Source organism: Oratosquilla oratoria, chromosome 36 (genome assembly GCF_046742065.1).
Source record: "Oratosquilla oratoria isolate Oo_2021 chromosome 36, ASM4674206v1, whole genome shotgun sequence".
NCBI classification, from domain to species: Eukaryota; Metazoa; Arthropoda; class Malacostraca; order Stomatopoda; family Squillidae; genus Oratosquilla; species Oratosquilla oratoria.
In genome coordinates, this window is record NC_134812.1 from 47044396 (window position 1) to 47064395 (window position 20000).

The window sequence follows — 20000 nt, forward strand, 5'->3', positions numbered from 1 at the left end:
CCATATTTGTTTGGCTTTATTTTTCAGTTTTTGTATGAGACCCGGTGGATATTTTAGGCGGTTGAACGTCTCTGTAATGTGTTTACATTCGTCGTGTAAAAATTCCTCGCTACAAATTCTAAATGCTCTAAAGAAAAAGCCAATTATTATGCCAGATTTCGTTCTTGTGTCGTGTCGTGATAAGTAATGAATAAAATCTTCTTTGTTTGTTGGTTTCCTATATACTGAAAATTTGGCACTTCCGTCAATACGATGAATTATTGTGTCAAAAAAGGCAGTTTCTTGTCTATCTCCTTTTCCACTGTGAATTCTATGTACTTATTTACACTATTGAGCCTACGAAGTTTGTTATCCAAATTAGTATTTTCTGGTACTATAACTAATACGTCGTCTACGTAGCGAAACCAGGATGCTCCTCTTCCCATGATATGTATGTATTTATCTACTTCAAGTGACTCCATGTAAAGGTTTGCCATAATGGCACTGAGAGGAGATCCCATAGCTAAGCCTCGGAATTGTATATATTCATGGTTGTTAAAAGTGAAGCAGTTGAATTTTACACATAATGAAATTAATTTCACAAAGTCTGTTTTTTTAACCGGTAAATCACTGTCTTTTACTTGATTTAGCACCTTCGTTACTGCTTCCATTGCTCCTTCAATCTCTACGTTTGTGAATAAAGCTTTTACATCATAGCTAGCCATCTTCTTTTTGTTTAAATCTAAGTGTTTCAATCTATTGATTAAATCAGTGGAATTGTGTAAAAGTGCGCTGCTGATTGTGCCTATTGCTGCAGATAGCGGTTTCGCTAGATGTTTTGCGAGTCGATGAGGTGCACTTCCTATTCCTGAGGTAATGGGTCTCATCGGGATTCCTGGTTTGTGTACTTTGGGAATCCCTCTCATCCTTGGTGTTTTTGGGGCTTCTTCGAGTAGGTATAGTAGTTTATCTCCTCTAGCTGAGCTGGATAAAATCTTCCTTGCTTCTTTCTTGAACTCCTCCGCTTTCCTACTTGCGTAACCTATTTCTACATTCTTGTACTTATTTCTGTCATCTAGAAGCTCCTGCATTTTTTCATTATAGTCTGTTTTCTTCATAATCACAACACCAAAATCCTACACACCGGTATGAAAAAGACGACAAGAAAAACTATTGAAGCTGCATATATTAATACTTTTAAATCAACCAATCATAGAGAAGGATTTGTAAATTTGGCACACACAACAGCAAGATTAATCATCGAGGGAGCACAAACGGCGGACTCTATCCCAAGGCGACCTATGAGATGACCCGATTAGTATATAGACAATGTATTCCAATTTGCCTGTACTATTATCTCTCTGAAGAAGACTCTGTCGAAACGTTAGAGAATAAAATACTTCTGCTCCTTCCTGGAATTTACCTATACCACTCTTGCCATACATATATACATACATATATATATACATATATATATATATATATATATATGTGTGTGTGTGTGTGTGTGTGTGTGTGTGTGTGTGTGTGTGTGTATGTGTGTGTGTGTTTGTGTTTATATATATGTAAGCAGATAATATTCATATATATATACATATATAAGATATTCCATGTTTTCTTAATTTCGATTGACTCACCGAGTTCTTTCCCATCCGTTTCTACAGCTTTGAATAATTTTCTTTTGCATGTTCCTATATAAATATATGTGTAAGATTTTTTCTTAATTCTATCTTATTTAATTCAAAAATTAATTTGAGGAATACATGGTTGGATTTGTCCATAAATCTCTTGTCCTTGAGTGTTTCAATTGCATGAGATTATTTTAGAAAGATCAATTCCAGTGTTGCTGTTGTTTGCTGGACTTATTAGTCCTTTCACCCATTATGCTGTGTTTTGCTATATTCAGTGACGTGTAACACCATGATTTGTCACCTCCACCTACTTTCCACCAATCCCATTTCTTCTCTCTACAGTTGAAATCTTCAGCAATGTTATAGTGTCACTTTTCTATCATACTTCAATAGTTCGGTCGTGTCTTATATTAATTATCTAATTTTCTGATTCATTCCATATTCTTGTCTTTTGTAGGATGTATTCTACTGCGAAATCTTTCCTTTTACCTTCTTTATGATTATCATAACTAATACATTAGCCTTGTCTTCTATCACTTTCTTCTTGCTCACACTCATGCTCTTTCACTGATATCATTACTGTTGTTCCCATTTTTCCTCCTCTGTCACTCCATCATACGTCTTATTTTCTTTCTACTTGAATATTGATATTTGTATCTAGCTCGTTTATAACACTTTATGTCTGGTTCATTTTCTTTTAAGTAATCGTTTATCTCTATTCTTGCTTAAACCGATCCACATATGTTAACACACACTGCTTTTGATATTCTTAATTGGTTACTTCTTTCTCCTCTTCTTAATATTTCCTTGGATACTGCTTTTTCATCCTTTGATCTAACATTCTCCAATAAAGCACTGACTTCTGATCGTTCTTCTTCTTCTTTATATATATATATATATTTTTTTTTTGCTTCCACAATCAATTTTCTTATTTACTGCCTTTCTTCGACTGTTGCACCTCTTATAGGTACTTTTCTGCTCTTATGTACTTTTTTCAATTATTTCCCTAAATCTTGTTTTCATTTTCTTATGTATTCTTTACAAAAAAAAATTTCTTTGATAACCTCCTATGTGTTATTTTTATTTGCTTTTTTTGTTTCTAATTCCTTTACATCATTTTTTATCTTGTCATTCTCTAATTTTGGTTCATCATACTCACTTCTCAGGTTATCCAACTCATTCTTTTGGCTTTCTCTTAGATTCTCCACTTCACACAATTTAGCCTTCAAACTATTAATCTCCTCATGCCTCTCATTTGTTTGCAGTTTTTATTTTTCTCCACGTTTTCTGTTCCTGCTTTCAGCAATCTATTGATTCTCGAATTTCTTGTTCTGGCCTGATTCAAGTTTAAAAGTTTGTTCTTAATGATTATTCACCCCTTGAACTCAAGTCTTGACTTTCTCTGCCGATCGTTACCGTTTGTCGAATCGAGGCGCTTGAACTTACTTAAAAGAAAGAATCTTTTTTTGGCTTGTCACTTATTTTGACTTACCTTCTCTGTGTGTATCGAAACCCCATACTTCACCCATCCACCACAACCTCTGTGTCATAGTTGGGTAAACGTCCATCCACGGTTTTTTCCCTTAGTCACTTAGAACTTCCAGGATCAATGTCTATTATTCGCGACGGCAGTCTCTCTCTCTCTCTCTCTCTCTCTCTCTCTCTCTCTCTCTCTCTCTCTCTCTCTCTCTCTCTCTCTCTCTCTCTCTCTCTCTCTCTCTCTCTCTCTCTCTCTCTCTCTCTCTCTCTCTCTCTCTCTCTCTCTCTCTCTCTCTCTCTCTCTCTCTCTCTCTCTCTCTCTCTCTCTCTCTCTCTCTCTCTCTCTCTCTCTCTCTCTCTCTCTCTCTCTGTGTGTGTGTGTGTGTGCACGCGTGTGTGTGTTCTTCCGAATGACTACACCTAGCTAGTTGCAAATTAGCCCACATGTGCATATTTTTACGAGAATTTTGCTGCAACCAACACAAATAAAACTTTCTCACAAAAAAAGAGAAGAAACTGTCAGGGAGATGAAGGAATGGAAAGGGGAAGTGGGAAAAGGGGAGAGAGAGAGAAAAGGTGATAAGAGGAGGGGAACTGAGAAGAGCAGACGGGAGGGAAGAATGAAATGTCGAGGGACAAAAACGGTAAAGATAATAACTTGGGGTACTGCAACCCATCTCAAACCTTTTGGATGAAACTTGGCACGTGTATGTAAGAAGGACATCTAATGTGTCTGAAAAACTTGCGAGATAATTTCAATCAGAGTAAAGAAAGGTGGATAATGTAATGCTGTGCAAGAGAGACATTGGATATATAAAGGAATACATGTAAAATGAGGAAGATAGGGCGTCGAATAGAAAAGAGAATGTATAAAGATGGTAATCATGAAATTGATCAAATGGACGTGGTGGAAAAAGAAAGCTCAAGTAGCTTAATTCATGCGTGAGTCAAAAATGAAAGGCAGTAATACTAAAAAGCACAACAAAGAAAAGGGGATTGGAGAGTATGAAGGGAACGGGACATGAGGGAATTTGAGATGCTTGTGTAACACTACAGGCACTGGAGGTAAAAAAGAAAATAATATTCAGCGAAATGTTGATGTTGAAAGGAAGGATGAGCTTGAAAATAAAGGAAACTGAACAATGGATATACAAATAACATATTTACATTATACTATGAACCTTTTATATCATATGATTGACACACACACACACACACACACACACACACACACACACACACACACACACACACACACACACACACACACACACACACACACACACAAACACACACACACACACACACACACACACACACACACACACACACACACACACACACACACACACACACACACACACACACACACACACACACACACACACACACACACACACACACACACACAGAGAGAGAGAGAGAGAGAGAGAGAGAGAGAGAGAGAGAGAGAGAGAGAGAGAGAGAGAGAGAGAGAGAGAGAGAGAGAGAGAGAGAGAGAGAGCGAGAGGGAGAGAGAGATCTTATTGGTATTGCATGACCAGAGCATTCCTCGCGGTCGCATGTTCATCGACATTAATACTGGGGAGTGAGGGGGTCGTGTGGACCCAATGAAATCGCAGAGTGGGTCACGTGACCAAGAACCGGATCTAACAATTCTTCAAATAAATCATCGGGAGGGGGTTGGAGGGGGTGGGTGTCTTGGAAATGTATAATCGTTAGGTAATCAGATCAAAGATTTCTATTTGTTTCTCATGAAGTAAGCACAGCCAGGAGAGGAGACCAAGGAGTACAGGCAATATTTAAAAAAACTGAGAATGGTTGTCATGTCATTATCAGTGTTTCAGTACCTGGTTTCATCCTTTCGACCAAGAGTGCCACAGACTTTTTTTTTTTTTCATGCTGATCACTTCAATTTCTACTGTCTCTCCCGCTCCCACGAAGTGATAAGTGAGAAACCAACTGGTAGGGCAAGCCCCAGCAATCGCAGCAGTCCGCTGTGTTTTTCAGGCCGATGTTTGGGTCGCCTCCCCGCCCGGCCAGGGCTATCGGGAACCAACACATGAAGCAAGCATCGGGTCCCGGGACCCGAACTCACGACCACCTGCTCATGAGTTTGACGCGCGGCCCCCTTCTGTTACTGTCCTCCTTAAGAGTCTCCTGTGTGACTCCGCCACTTCGTGCAATATTGTGTCCTCAAGGATAAATTTGCTCGTTTGTCACCAACGAAACACTGATTGTTTTCCAAAGGATAACAACGAGATCATCGTAGACAGGCCAGCATTGATATGGATTTCTTTTTATAAAGTTATTACTGACTGTGGCATTATGTGCCATCAAGTTTACTTGTACAAGTGTTGTGGCGACTCTGCAACGCTTATTATCTTAAAGTGATTGGTATTTCAGCAGAGAGGTCCCTTTCTTATCAGGGGAAGAGGTAGCAGCTACGGAAGAGATAAGGTGTACGAGAAAATGTGAAACTTTAAGAAAAGTTCTTGGCCAGACGCCAGAAACTCGCACGAAGATTCAGAAGAGTGGATATTCTAACACCTGTGATTGATATTTTGGTGTTCGGCTTGAGGTAGTATAGAGTCGAAGCAGAAGTAAAATGTATATGAATATCGGGAGAACGAGGGATACGGTACCGTTTGAAGCCTCGTCGTCTCTCTCTTGGAAAGCTCGAGAATGAGAGTAGTCAAGGCAGGGATGATTCAGGTTTGAGAAACGTGTGCGGAATAGGTCCAAACCCTTACTGCTCACCTCGGCGGTACAACATTCTAGTCATTGAAACATCTCGAGTACGGAAGCGGTAGTGATTCTACGGAAACTCAAAGAAATGCTGCTTCATATATCCCAAGGCAGCAGCAGGAAGAAATTTGGGGTACGAGCTACTCGAAAGAAGAAGTAATAGAAATGAGGTTATGGTCAGAGGTACCCAGTGGAGAGAAAAGCTTAAGAGGGATGAGAAATACGAAATAGATTTTGAATGTTGAATCTATCTCGTAGACGGTGTCGAAATACCTGTAGTGTACTGCACTAAATGTTCCTGGTCTTTAGGATAGAAAAGTTGGACGTTAGTTCACCGGCTGGTTCAGTAAGAGGAAGAAAGCCAAAGCTACTGAAGACTATTGAAATATCTGTAATTGAGAGGAAGGAAAGTAGAGAAGAATATGTTCTGCCAAAGAAGCTAAGTAGCCAGAAATATCTGGATAATCTGGACTTAGGTGCGAGACAAAAAACAGAGGTATCTAGTAGAAGAATTAATTTTTTTTACTTTTAGTCAGAGGGTCACAAAAATGGAAACTTCAAATTCAGGAATGTAGGGACAGGAAGATCATTGTGCACATGTGCGCATCCCCCCAACTTTGGATCGGATATAAGAGTAGAGGAAGTAGTAGACAGAGCATAAATGTATGCCCAAACACCTGGGATTTATTGAGAAAGACAAAGTAGGGTTTGGAAAAGGAAACGGGATGTTCTACGGGAAATGCTAGTGGAAGGCGCGGATATAAGAAATGGATAGAAATGGACAGAATGAATAAAGGGAGAGTTGAACGAAGCATCAAGAGGCCGAATCAAGTTCTGAATTAGTATAGTTCTCTCCCCAGTGGAAGACCCTGAGGCTGATGCGAATGCAGTCGTTTGCTTTAGTTACCACAAGGAGCTTTTTATTCGTCTAAGGCTACGTTTCCCAATCTTTTCGGACCCTACCATCCCTAGTAGTCAGGTCTACGCGGTCCAGGAACCCCTATCTTATTACTAGAAGATTTTAGGAAAGTGTATGTATGCATCGCTTCCTATCACTCTCCATAACTGATTTCAGCACCCCCAGGGAGTGCGAACGCCCCAGATTGGGGAGCGCTGACCTAAGGGGATCATCCTCTTGGCAACAGACATCAAGAGATTGTGCGTCTGAGAATTTCAGGCAATTTTATTCAGGAGAAGGCGAGCGGAGTCAGTCCTTTCAGGCAGAGAATCCTGAATTAATAGGAATGAAAGCTAACCCATAACAGGTTTCTCGTTTGAAAAACATCAGACGGAATGTTTTGTTTTTTATATTGATACTTCTATCACAATCATTTTTCATCACCATAGTCATGCTTATTAAAGTATCATAGTAATTTGCATTTCCTTATATCATGTTTTAACATCATAGTTTCAATGTCTTAATGTTTTTATAACAACTTTTTTTTTTAGTATATCCTAATATGACCTTGACTTCACACGATCGTTGTTCCTCATTCAACACCAGGATCTCTCAATCCCCTTAGGGCGTTATCACACTGGGCTTTTTCTTTCTCAGACCTCTGCTCAGTCGGAGATACCGCCCACCTTCAGCACTTTTTCCTCCGTAAAATCACTATGATAAACTATTTGTTTTCTCAATAATTTGCATAGAATGTCATTTGATATGCTGGAGGAAAATTGTCTTCCTTCAGTATATCAGATTCCTTCCCGAAGGCTACGGCCTGCAATGTTACTCCAACAGTCAGAGGGAAAATAGCCCAGTGTGATGACACCTAGAAGTGCCCCAAGAGTTATAAGACTTTCCACCCATACCTCCATAAACCTAACACCAAATAAAGAATGGCAATATTGCAGGAATAATTTGATATACATTGGCACTACAATGAAGATTTTAAAATGGTTCAAACTGTAATGATCTTTATCTAGAAAGAGTATAAACAAGCAACTTGGTGTGACACTACACATGCAGGAATGAAACCGTAATCACTTTACTGTCAACCAATAATGGAGTTGAGACATCTAAGAACCTCCCAAAACCGCTGCTCTAGTCGCTCTGTTGAACTGCATTATGAGTAGTTTAGGCATAACTTTCATCTGCGATGGAAGTCGTAGAATGATCTTTGACATTACATTAGGTGGATTATATACTTTCCATCTTGTCTGCAATTTGCAACAGTAACTTTGATTTATGTTATGGATGTCATCAGTTTCTCCTTTCCTATAAGTATATCATGCGTAGTAATCTTATATTTACATAATGTAGAATAAGGCACACTCATTTTATGGTAGATGTTTAAATAGTTTGAGAATATTTGACCAGTTACCAGAATACATCTTATCTAGATGGTCCAGTCATTATATACGGTCGTTTAGAGGAGAATTGGTGGATAAGAGGGAGGAAAAAGGGGAAGAGAAGGATGAGGAGGAAGAGGAGTAAGAGGAAGAAGAGAAAGAGGAGAGGACGAGGAGGAGGAGGTGGATGAGGAAGAAAAAGGGGAAGAGGAGGAGGAGGAGGAAGAGGAGTAAGAGGAAGAGGAGAAAGAGAAGGAGAGGAGGAAGAGGAGGAGGAGGTGGACGAGAAGGAGGAAGAATTCGAGGAGAGAATGAGGAGTAGTAGTAGGATTTTTTTTTTCTTGACCTTGAATACAGTTTGTTTTCACCCGATTGAAAACCCAAGTTAATGACTCGGCTCCTGTCAGCTCATCTTTTTCTTTCTTTCTCCTCCCCACAGGTGGAAGTTCGGCGCCATTGCTCTCTCTGCCTGTACCGCCTCCGCCGCTGCACCCCCACAGCGTGGGCATGGGCGCGGGCACGCTCGGAGGAGCTCTCGGATCGTCGCTCTGCGGATCCTTCGGGGGCTCCTTCACGCTCCCTTACACCCCGCGGCTCTGGCCCACCCCACCTCTGGGTCTCTCTTCCAATCTCCTCCGCGACTCTCCGTTCTCGCTCCTCCCCTTCCTGCCGCGGCAGCCAACCGTCAGCCTCCAAGCACCGGTGACGTCACACAGTCACGCCCAGTTACCCCTGACGTCATCGACGGCTGGACCAATCCCGACGGCTCTAACCACCGGTGCGGGTGCTTGCTTGAAGACGACAGTGGGTGAGTACTGTGTTTATTTATTCAGGCGGCCACGTGGGATCTCTCCAACACTTTACTGTGCCGCCGCACTGTGAATACTGCATATTCGTATGAGCCCCTAACATACATCACTGCCAAAATGTATATGCGAATCAACAAATATGTTTGTCTTGATGCGGTCACATACACACGAATTTGGTCACGAAAGAAAGCAGATAGAAAGTTGCGGTAAGAGGCACCAAGGTATGGGCAGCAGCACACAGACAAACGCATGCACGGATGACAAGAGGGGGTGGTGATGTTTTTCGACGCGCCCATAAAATGCAAACTCTGGCAACGGCGGGATGGGAGGGAGCGAGTCTGCGTGTGTTGCCCCCGTGCGTGAGATGTCATTTCTTCTCGGGAAGACTTGCCTGAGACCCAACAACACACTGATAAGCTTTCGCTACATTTGTCTTTGGTAACATCAGGTGATTCTATTCAGGTGAGTGTGGAGCCCAAAATATAGGGGTTACATTGAAAATGGACAAAGTAAACTTTCCGGAAGGAGACTTTTGGGTCTATAACGGGGTCAGACGGTCAGAAAAAAAAGGAGGGAGAGATAAATTAAACATACACGAAAGCAAACTAATAGTAAACATTGGTAATGATTCAGTTACATCCTATCCTACTCGTACAAAGGATTTACAAAGGATTACAAAGGCGGAGCATGCCGACAGGAGACCTTTTGGTCTATATCTAGGTCGGATGCAAAAAAAATAAATAAATAAATAAATAAATAAATAAATAAACAAATAGATAAAAACTATAATAATGTACATATCAAATAGAATACGTAAACAAATGCATAGGTATAGTTAAATAATAAACAAACAGGTAAATAGTAAATAATGATAAATTGACATATAACTAATGATAAATAAGAATCAAACAAACAAATGATAAAAAAAAAATAATATAAAATAAATTATAATCATTACAGCATCTTGCTTAGGTGTTTGAATAAATGATTCTTAAAGTTTCGAACTGAACTACATTGCACTGCCTCTGCAGGAAGTTTATTCCATTCATTTACACGTGTAGGTTGGCGAAGTTGTTTCTACCCACTTCCAAATTGAATCTATTTCCGGACAGATTGAGACCATTGTTTCTTGTCTGATTCTCATTCAGTGTGAAAATTTTGTCACTTTTGATGTTGTCAATTCCCTTTAGAATTTTAAAGACCTGTATCAAGTCACCTCTGAGTCTACGCTCTTTTAGGGAAAACAGATTCATATGTTTCAGTCAATTTTCGTATGATATATTTTTGATATTTGAAATCAGTTTTGTGGCTCGCCGTTGTACTTTTTCCAGTCTGTCAATGTCTTTAATGAGATTTACGGAAACAGCATATTCCAAATGTGGACGAACTTGTTAATGAGTGATGGAATTTTGAAATCAAAAGATCGCGCAATCAGTCCTAGAATCTTATTTGCTTTCTCAGAGGCTGAAATACACTGCTTGGATGATTTGAGATCGTTACTGATAATTACGCCGAGATCTTTTTCACTATTTACTTTTGTTAACGAATTTCCAAATAACTTGTAATCGTACTTACTGTTATTTTTACCTAGGTGCATTACCTTGCATTTACTTGTGTTGAATTTCATTAGCCACTTTTCAGACCATTGCTGTAATTTATCTAAATCTTCTTGAATATCTAATTGGTTTAAGTGATCATTTGCCATTCCGCACAGCTTTGTATCATCAGCAAATTTGGAAATAGTAGATTTTATTCCATGGTCTATGTCACTTATATATACTATGAATAGAACTGGCCCAAGAACGGAACCTTGAGGAACTCCACTTGTAACATTTTTCCATCTAGAAGTTTTTCCATTTAAAACAACTCTCTATTTTCGATCATTCAACCAATTACTAGTCCAACTTAATAGGCTACCACTTATTCCGTGTAAAGCTAATTTAGTAAGTAGTCTTTCGTGTGGGACGGTATCAAAAGCTTTTGCAAAGTCTAGATATATTAAATCTATATTGTTTCTTTTGTCATAATTCGAGATAACTGTGTTGTAGAATTCGACAAGTTATTCACGCAAGAACATTTCCATCTGCACGTCCTTCGGACTGCTACTACAGAACTATTTTTCTCTTAAATGTGAAGGTAGCCGAGGCGTCTCTCTCACTTCAACCTTTATGTAGGTCTTTCCCTTCCACGCTGTAAAAAAGCCTGGGCAGGGGCTGTCTATCCCCTAAAGTGTATAGGGACCTCCTCAAACACTCAACAAGACCCTATCACCACTTCCCATCCCTGTCGACTTAACTCCACACCAGCAATGCTCTTGGCACACTTTGTCTACTTTTCATCTCTGTGAACATGAACTATTCAGTTTCCCTCCTCATTGTACTCAGATTACCTTCCAAAAGTATACCGCAATAAATTCACACCTCGTCCTTTCCTAATCATCTTTTACTTTCCCTGACTGCTCTCTCCCTTCTTCATTCTCTTGCGTGTATATATATATATATATATATATATATATATATATATATATATATATATATATATGTGTGTGTGTGTGTGTGTGTGTGTGTGTGTGTGTGTGTGTGTGTGTGTGTGTGTGTGTGTGTGTGTGTGTGTGTGTGTGTGTGTGTGTGTGTGTGTGTGTGTGTGTGTGTGTGTGCAGAGCTTTAATATCATCGCGAAAAATGTACGCAAAATTATCGCAGGAGAAAGAAACTTGAAGATCGTAATTGCTTTCTTATATTTCATCTTCGGAAAGAACAAGAAAGACATAAGTATTGAGGTTATATACATATGCAAGAAAGCTACTTGGACAAAAAGGAGAGGGATATGAGGAAATGCACTGAGTCTTCCTGACTCTATTTTACCTGAGCTTAACCAGGATAATCTCATGGAAATTTCTTGATGATTAATTAGGTCAATTATTTCACACATACAAAATGTCTATAAACTATATCTACGTTACTAGTATATGTACCTGAGGTCAAACATGACTTGGTTACAATCCCCTCAATTAAATATTTTCATTTGGCTAAAACTTTAGTACCTGCCCAGTCAATATGTTTAATTTTGATATTAGGAGGCTTGGCGCCCTGACATACATAACCTTTATGATGCATTTTATGTGGGATCTTACACACACAGTCTTTCTATTACTTTACACTCTGATTTATGAACTAATGGTTTACTCTGTTTATGATCCTAGAAACTATATTTACATTAGATTTCTGAAGAACTCTTAGAACTAATTTTTTTTCGAAAAGGTCAAATCAACAGGATGTTTTTCACAAAAGTTTGTTTTGGTTAGGGTTGTACAAGGTTTTCCTAGCATATCCAAGAAAACTTTAAGGAAGTTTCATCTTATATCCAATACCATAAACATTTATCATTTCTTCATGATTACATTTATCATTTCTTCATGATTACATTTTGGACTACATTTTATATGTGCTCTAAGAAGAATTATTAAAAAAAAAAAGTTGTTAGGAAAAGACAAATTATATATATATATATATATATATATATATATGTATATATATATGTATATATATACATATATGTATATATATATATATATATATATATATATATATATATATATATATATATATACATATATATATATATATATATGTATGTATGTATGTATGTATGTATGTATGTATGTATGTATGTATGTATGTATGTATGTATGTATGTATACAAAATGAACATTTGTAGAATTCTACCATGAATTTGATGGAATTAAAAAGTTTGTTCAAATTTAAGGAAAATTTACTTATATTTTATCAATAAGCCACAAACGGGGTTAGGTGATATCTATGGGAATGTTCTTACACAATATCTTAGCCTAAAAGATTCCGATACTTAGATGACTTCTTACATATGTGGCCAATGGATAAGAAATATAAATGAGTTTCTGTTAAAGTCAAGCAGGTATGTTAATTTCATCAAATTTAAATTTGCCCTAGAAAAATAGAAAAAGGCGCTTCTATTTTTTTTTATTGCACGTATTGCCATCTCAGTGAGGGGGGAAAAGAATACCGCCACGCGTTCTCATACGAGTGGTAGAAGGTGACTGAATGAGAAGGGAGGTGCAGTGATAAGATAGGATGAGAGGTGAGGGTGGTGGCGGCGGAAAAGAGGCGAGCAAACGAGGAAGGTAGAAACGAGGGAGCATGAAATGTGTAAACTAGAGTAAGGAGGGAGAAAGCAACACGCAAGGTTTAGAGAGGCCAAGAGGAGGACAGATGTGAGCCGGGGTTGGTGTTTGACTTTGAATTTTGGAAAGAAAATGGAAATGAATGAAAGTGCAGGGTAGCGAGTTGGGTAGAGAGGAGTTGGTAAAAGGAGCAGATGCATAGATGTTACTGGAGGTTGTTATTTTGGTTATGGACTGTAATTTACCAGGGTTTCTATCCTTGCGGACAATCTCATGCTACTGCCTTGCGTGTTAAAGGAGGTGAGGGCAATGTACTTTAGGGAATTGATGAATATATAGGAGAATAGAGAAGATTATAACGGTATTAGGGGAAGCCAAGAGAATGACTCCGATAGGAGGGAAGAATGATAAAGCTATACCAAAAGACGAGATACAAAGAATATTGAAGGAAATGAAAGCTGGGAAGCACCTGGGTAAGATGTGTATCACGTGGAATATTTGACAAAGGGGTGAGTACTTATAGTGGAATGACTGATGAGACTGTTTAGTGTCTGTCTCAGGGAAGAAAGTGTATAAATTGATTGGAGGAATGCATGTATAGTTCCCCTATACAAGAGGAAATGGGACAAGTTTTAGAAGGATCTATTTATCAAGTATAGTCGGCAAGGTGTACGAGAGGGTATTGATGGGGTGGAGTGAAAAGGGAACAGAAGATGGATTTGGATAACGTCATCGTGGATTCAAAAAAGGAGGAAGAGGATCCGCAGATCAAGTATCTGCAGAAAGATATGTATATGGGAGAAATTTTTGGCAAAAAGTATCTCTCTTGGGCTTTTATGCATTTGGAGAAGGTGTATGTCAGTGTTGACTTAGAGACGCTGTGGAGTGTGTTGAGGATGTATGGGATGGGGGAAAAGTTGTTAAGATTAGTCAAAAGTTTTTACATGAATAGTAGAAATTACGCTAGGATAAAAATTGAAGGTGAATGGTTTAAAGTGAATGTGGGGCTGTTCAAAAGGTGATAAGGGCTTTATGACGAAACGCTTAAATCAATACATCATTCATAAAACGAGGTTGAAAAAGATAGAAATTAATTTCATCTCTTGTTTATTCTTTCTTCTAATTCTACAAAGTAGGAGCGGGGTGAATAACAGATAATTCAGAATGATAGAGACATTTGACCAAGCGAGCATATCTTTTGGCTCTGTTTCAACGGCGTTTTCTGCATGTTGTGCTTGCTTACCTGGCTAAGAAGCCAACAGAAGGCGGCACTAGCTCGCTCCGCTCCTGAAGGAGGTAGGCTCGGTCTGCCAATCAGTGGCATCGTTGTTGGCTACGGGGGCAGACGCTCATGGCAAACAGGAGTGCAAGCGGAGAGTTGTCTCCCCGTCCAAAAAAGCTACTCCCAGCCTACACCGATTCGCCTGCAGTCTTTGAACAAATCTTGTTGGTTACCCAAGATCTTGGTAAACACAATGTATATGAAATGAAACCTTCGCGTTCAACAAAATCTAAAATATACTCAAAAATAGTGTGATACATTTAATAGAGTAGTATCTCTAATGGCGAACACTTCCAAACACAGATTATTAAATATTTCTTTTAGTTTGGAACTTTTATCCAACTCCTCCTTCTCCTCTTCATCCTCTTAATTCTCCTCCTTCTCCTTCTACTTCTCTTATTCCTCTTCTTTCCTTCTTCTGTTTCTCCTCTTTTCTCTCTTTCTCTCCCTAATCCTTCTTTACACCGGTCCTCCCTCTTACCTCTTGCTTCTCTTTCTCCTCCATTACTTCTTACTCCTTCTCTTCGTCATTCTATTATTTCTCTTCATTTCATTGTCATCCTTTCACAACTCACTTCTACTACCCTTTATCCCTATTCTATTACTCCTTCATAATCCCCATCCTAAGTTCCATAACATAATCCTTATCTGCATCTTTATCCTAATAATTATACTATTACTTCTCTTCCTATTAATCCTGCTTCTCTTCCTTTTCCTTCTCATTTTCTCCTCCTCTCCTCCTCCTCCTCCTTCTTTCTTTCTTCCCCTTCCTCTTCCTCTTCCTTGTCTTCCTCTTTCTTCCCCTAGTCTTGTTATTCCTTCTCCTCCTCCTCCTCCTCCTCCTCCTCCTCCTCCTCCTCTTCTTCTTCCTCCCCCTCCTCTTCTTTCTCTCCCTTCTCCTCTTCTTCCTACTACTCCACCTCACTCTTCTCCTTTTCTTGTTCCACCTCTTATCAGCATTTTATTCTTTCATCCTCCTGTCCTCATACTTTTCCTCCTCCTGTCCTCCTCCGTCCTCAATCCTCCTCTTCCTTCTCAAAATAATTAGCACTTCTCCTTTATTTCTTTCTCGTCATCTTCCATGCCGTCATCCTTCCCTTTCCCCTGTATCTTTCTATTTCCTCTACTCTCCTTTCGCTCCTTGGGGCTTCTTCCTATTTCTTACCTTCTCTTGTCATACGCTTCGAGTTCCCTTTCTTCCTATACTTCCTCTTTTCTTCCATTGCATCTTCCTTTCCTTCCTGTTTCTTTTCTCTCTCTTGTTCCGTCCCTCTCTCCCCCCTCTCATCCTTAACTATTTCTGCTCTTAATTTCTTCCATTTTGTTACAGACAACTGCCTTTCTTCCCCTCCAGGCTTCCCATTCCCTTTGCACTTTACTTGCGTCACCCCAATACCATTTTTCCCCTTCACTTTGACCCTTGTCCTTCACCCTGGTAGGTATCATTATCCTTCTTGCTCCCCTTGATCCCCCCCCCCCCCGTTCCCTATTCCGCACCTCTTCCACCCGTCAGCAGCGTCTCCTCCTTCTCACTTGGTCCCTCGCTTCCTCCTCCCCCTCGACCGTCCCATCCTACCCGCCCTTCCCAGCGTCTCAGCATCTCTTCCGCCGTCGGTCGGTCCAAGAAGGATGATAACCTTCTCCTCTCTCCGCCACCCTCTTGCAATGTCCTTCTTTCTCTCACATGTTTCTCTCCCTATTTCCTTAGGTGTCGCCTCCTTCCCGTGTCCTTCATTTTCACTTCCTCCTTTCCTTCTTTCCATTTCTCCACTCCGACCTGAGCTCGCCTTCTTTTGCATGCACTTATTCCCACTTTCCTTCCATTTTCTGTCCCGCCGCTCCTCCATTAGCAAGGAAAAGGAAGAGAAGACGGAAGAAGAAGAAGAAGAAGAAGAAGAAGGACGGGAGAAGAATGCAAATTGGAAGGGTCATGGAAATGGGAAGTAGAAAGAGATCAGAATGCGGAATGGAAAGGCGTAATTATCAAAGAGAAGGGGGAAGGGAGAAAGGACGCGAAACGAAGCACAGGGAACGCAAAGGAAATGAAGAGAAGGAAAGAAAAGGGAAGGGAAAGAGAGAAAACAAACACACAAAAGGAAGGAATGGGAATGAAAATGAAGGGAAGGAGAGGGAAACGGGAGGGGAATAAAGAGAAAGAAAGAGAAGGGAAGGGGACGAGAAATGAAAGGAAGGGAAGGAAAGGGATAGGAAGGGCCCCCTTCTCTCCTCCGTTTAGGAAATGGGGAGAATTAGATTGAACCGTTCATCTTCCTTCCCCTCCTCCCCTACTCCTCCTCTCTTCCTCCCCCTCTTGTCCTCTCACTCTCGTTCGCCCCCTCTAGCTCTCTTCCTCCTCCTTCTCCTACTCCCCGTTTTCCTCCTACTTTTCCTCCTCCTTCTCTCACTCTTCCTTTTCCTTATTTCTTTTTCCTTCCCTCCCATTCATTTCCCTCCTCTTCCTCCTTCTTTTTCCCTCCTCCCCATCTCTTCCTCCTTTACCTCCACTTCTCCTCCTCTTTCTCCTCTCCCTTCTCCTTCCCCTTCTGCCCTCCTCCTGCTCCTATTTTTTCTCCTCATCCTCATTCTTCACACTGACCTTCTGTTGCTCCTCTCCTGCTCCTCTTCCTCTCTTCATTCTGCTCTTCCTTCTCTTCCTTCTCTCCCGGCGCTACCTCTTACTGGTTTCCCTCCTCCTTCCTCCTCCTCCTCCTGATGCTGCTAATTCTCTTTCTCCTCATCCTTCTTCTTCGTACCACCCTCTGCTCCTCCTCCCTCCTCCTCCTCCTCTTCCCCCTCCTCTTGCTCCTCTTCCTGCTTTCCCACCCCACCTTCACCTGCTCTTCCTTCATTTCTTTTTCCTCTTCCTCGTTCTTTTTCGTGTCCTCCCTCTCCCTTTCTTCCTATTCCTCCTGCTCCTCCTCCTTCTGCTTCTCTCTTTCTCCTGCTCCTCCTCCTGCTCCTCCTCCTCCTTCTCCTCCTCTTTCCCTTTCCTCCTTCTCCTCTTTTTCCTCCTTCTTACCCTGCCTTTACATTCTCCCATTTTTTTTATCACTGGTTACCCTGTCTCCGTTTTCTTTCCCTCCTTCAATTTGCATTCATTCCCATTCCTTTTCCTTCTCCGCTTCCGCTGTCTCTGGTGTTCTAGAACGCTTTCTCCTTCTCCCTCTTCTTGGTCTCTTCTTTCACCATTTTCTTTGTTGTGATTACACTCATCTCTCCCACCCACCCACCCGCGTCTCCTTCTCGTTCTCGTCTTTCTCAGGTGCACACCTCTTTGTACATCTTCCTCCTCCTCTGTCTCCTATTGCTCCTCCCTCGTCATTTTCATCTTTCTCTTCTCTCAAACCTTCTTCTCGCCTCTCTTCTCCGTTTCTCTTTTCCGTCCCCGAGTCACCTCGGTTGGTCTGTTCCTCTCTGTTGCTGTCTCGGAACCTCTCCTCTCTTTGTCATTACGCCCTTTTATCTCCAGTCAGGTTCCCTTTCTCCCTCTCACTGTGCCGCTCCGTCCCTCCGAGCCCAGCGTCCATCCCTCTTCTCTCAGCCTCCCTTCTTCTTGTCCCCTTGTCCCCAACCTTCCTTCCTTCCTTCCTTCCTTCCTCTTCTCCCTTCCTCCACACTCTCATCCGCCGCCGTCGCGTCGCGCCGTCCCGCCGCCTCCCGCCGGATCCCCTCTACGCCCTGAATATTTTATTTGCAACAACCGCGGTCGAGGTTTGAAATCCACGCAATAAAATACAACAGCACAATAAAATGCAACTAAGCCATAGGATACAGCAGTGGGTGTTCAACAGCCGGGTAGCGGAGATGGGCAGTGACATAGTAGTGTGTGTGTAGCAAGGAAAGGAGGAGGAGGAGGAGGAGGAGGGGGAAGGCATCACAAAGGAGTCAATGTGGACGCCGAAAGCATAAGACGACAGAGTGTGCTCAGAATTCCAGAGTACAAGGACCTTAGAAGCGCATTGGAAGAGTCCAGGTAATGCTGGATAAGACAGAGGGCAGCGTCACCACGAAACATGGCCCGAAAGCAGCACCTGTACAACTCAGTACAACGGTGTAATTAACTAGAAGAGGAATTAACTAATTCACAAGAGGGCAGTGGAATTTGGCTGTGTAAGTAATGTGACTCTGTATCACGCTGCTGGAGTGTTGTGAAAATACTAATAAGACACAATGAATAGGTGCGTAAACAGCAACTACATTAAAATGACTTTCTTTCTAATAAACACTTTTTCACTTTTAACTCCTTCGGAGACGGTTCCCAAGCTGATTAAAGTCGTGTGGCACGAGCCAGAATGAAATCTGTGGTGGGCACAGTCGCTTAAAGGGGAAAGTGCTGTGCTATTTAGTTTCGGCACCTTTGGCTACGGCGACGAACTTCAGACATTATGTGCTGCATGCTGACGTCAGGCGATTCTATTCAACTCCATAGGATGGAGGGGCTTTGCTGAGTTGACACGCCGTCTCAATCTTGATTTAGAAATCGTGTGGCATCGCCAGAATCAAATCTGTGCTCTATATCACCATGATAAAGACAAGTATGCAAATGTAATGCAATGCTCCTGGTAGTCGCTTTGCAACATAATGATAACGTTCACGATGTAGATCGACAGAGTGATATGTTTGCACAGAAATGAGAAAACATAATCACTGGACATATGGGCAGAGTCCTAGAAATCTATGTGTAATTGTCCCGAGAAAAAAATAGTTTCATTTAAAACAGAAGTAAAATAAGGAAATTTGAAAGGTAAAGAAGGAACTGTGGCAATACGTTGCGTCCATCTAACTCCAATCAAAAGGGAACACACACACACACACACACACACACACACACACACACACACACACACACACACACACACACACACACACACACACACACACACACACACCACACACACACACGCACGCACACACACACACACACACACACACACACACACACACACACACACACACACACACACACACACACACACACACACACACACACCACACACACACACACACACACACACACACACACACACACACACACACACACACACACACATATATATATATATATATATATATATATATATATATATATATTATATATGTATGTATATATACACATATATATATACAGTATATATATATATATATATATATATATTATACATATATGTATATATATATATACATATATATGTATATATATATATATATATATATATATATATATATATATTATATGTATGTAAATATACAGTATATATATATATATATATACATATATATATATATATATATATATACATATATATGTATGTATATATATATATTCATATATGTATATATATATGTATATATATATATACATATACATATAAATATACATATATATATATACATATAATATATATATATATATATATATAATACATATATATATATATATATTCTTGAAGTTAAACCACAGCTGCGAAATACGATGGCCAAGAAATACGACGGCATTTCTGTCACCGTCCCAATACAATGGGTCGCGTCAATACGTGAGCTCTTTCCTGCCTGCCGTCGTTGGTTCGTCCTCTGGGCGCTTCCGGGGACGGATTCCAGATTTCGCGCCTCCGTCATTACCC

At 40.5% G+C, this 20000-nt stretch overlaps 1 protein-coding gene across 1 annotated transcript in view; it reads left to right on the forward strand.

The window, feature by feature from the left end:
* The window catches only part of LOC143018993 (uncharacterized), a 621710-nt gene that overhangs the window by 38989 nt on the left and 562721 nt on the right, over nt 1-20000 (forward strand). Inside the window, exon 2 of the mRNA XM_076174699.1 lies at nt 8569-8937. Within this exon, the coding sequence (XP_076030814.1) occupies nt 8569-8937 (369 nt within the window). The remainder of the gene's footprint in view (nt 1-8568; nt 8938-20000) is intronic.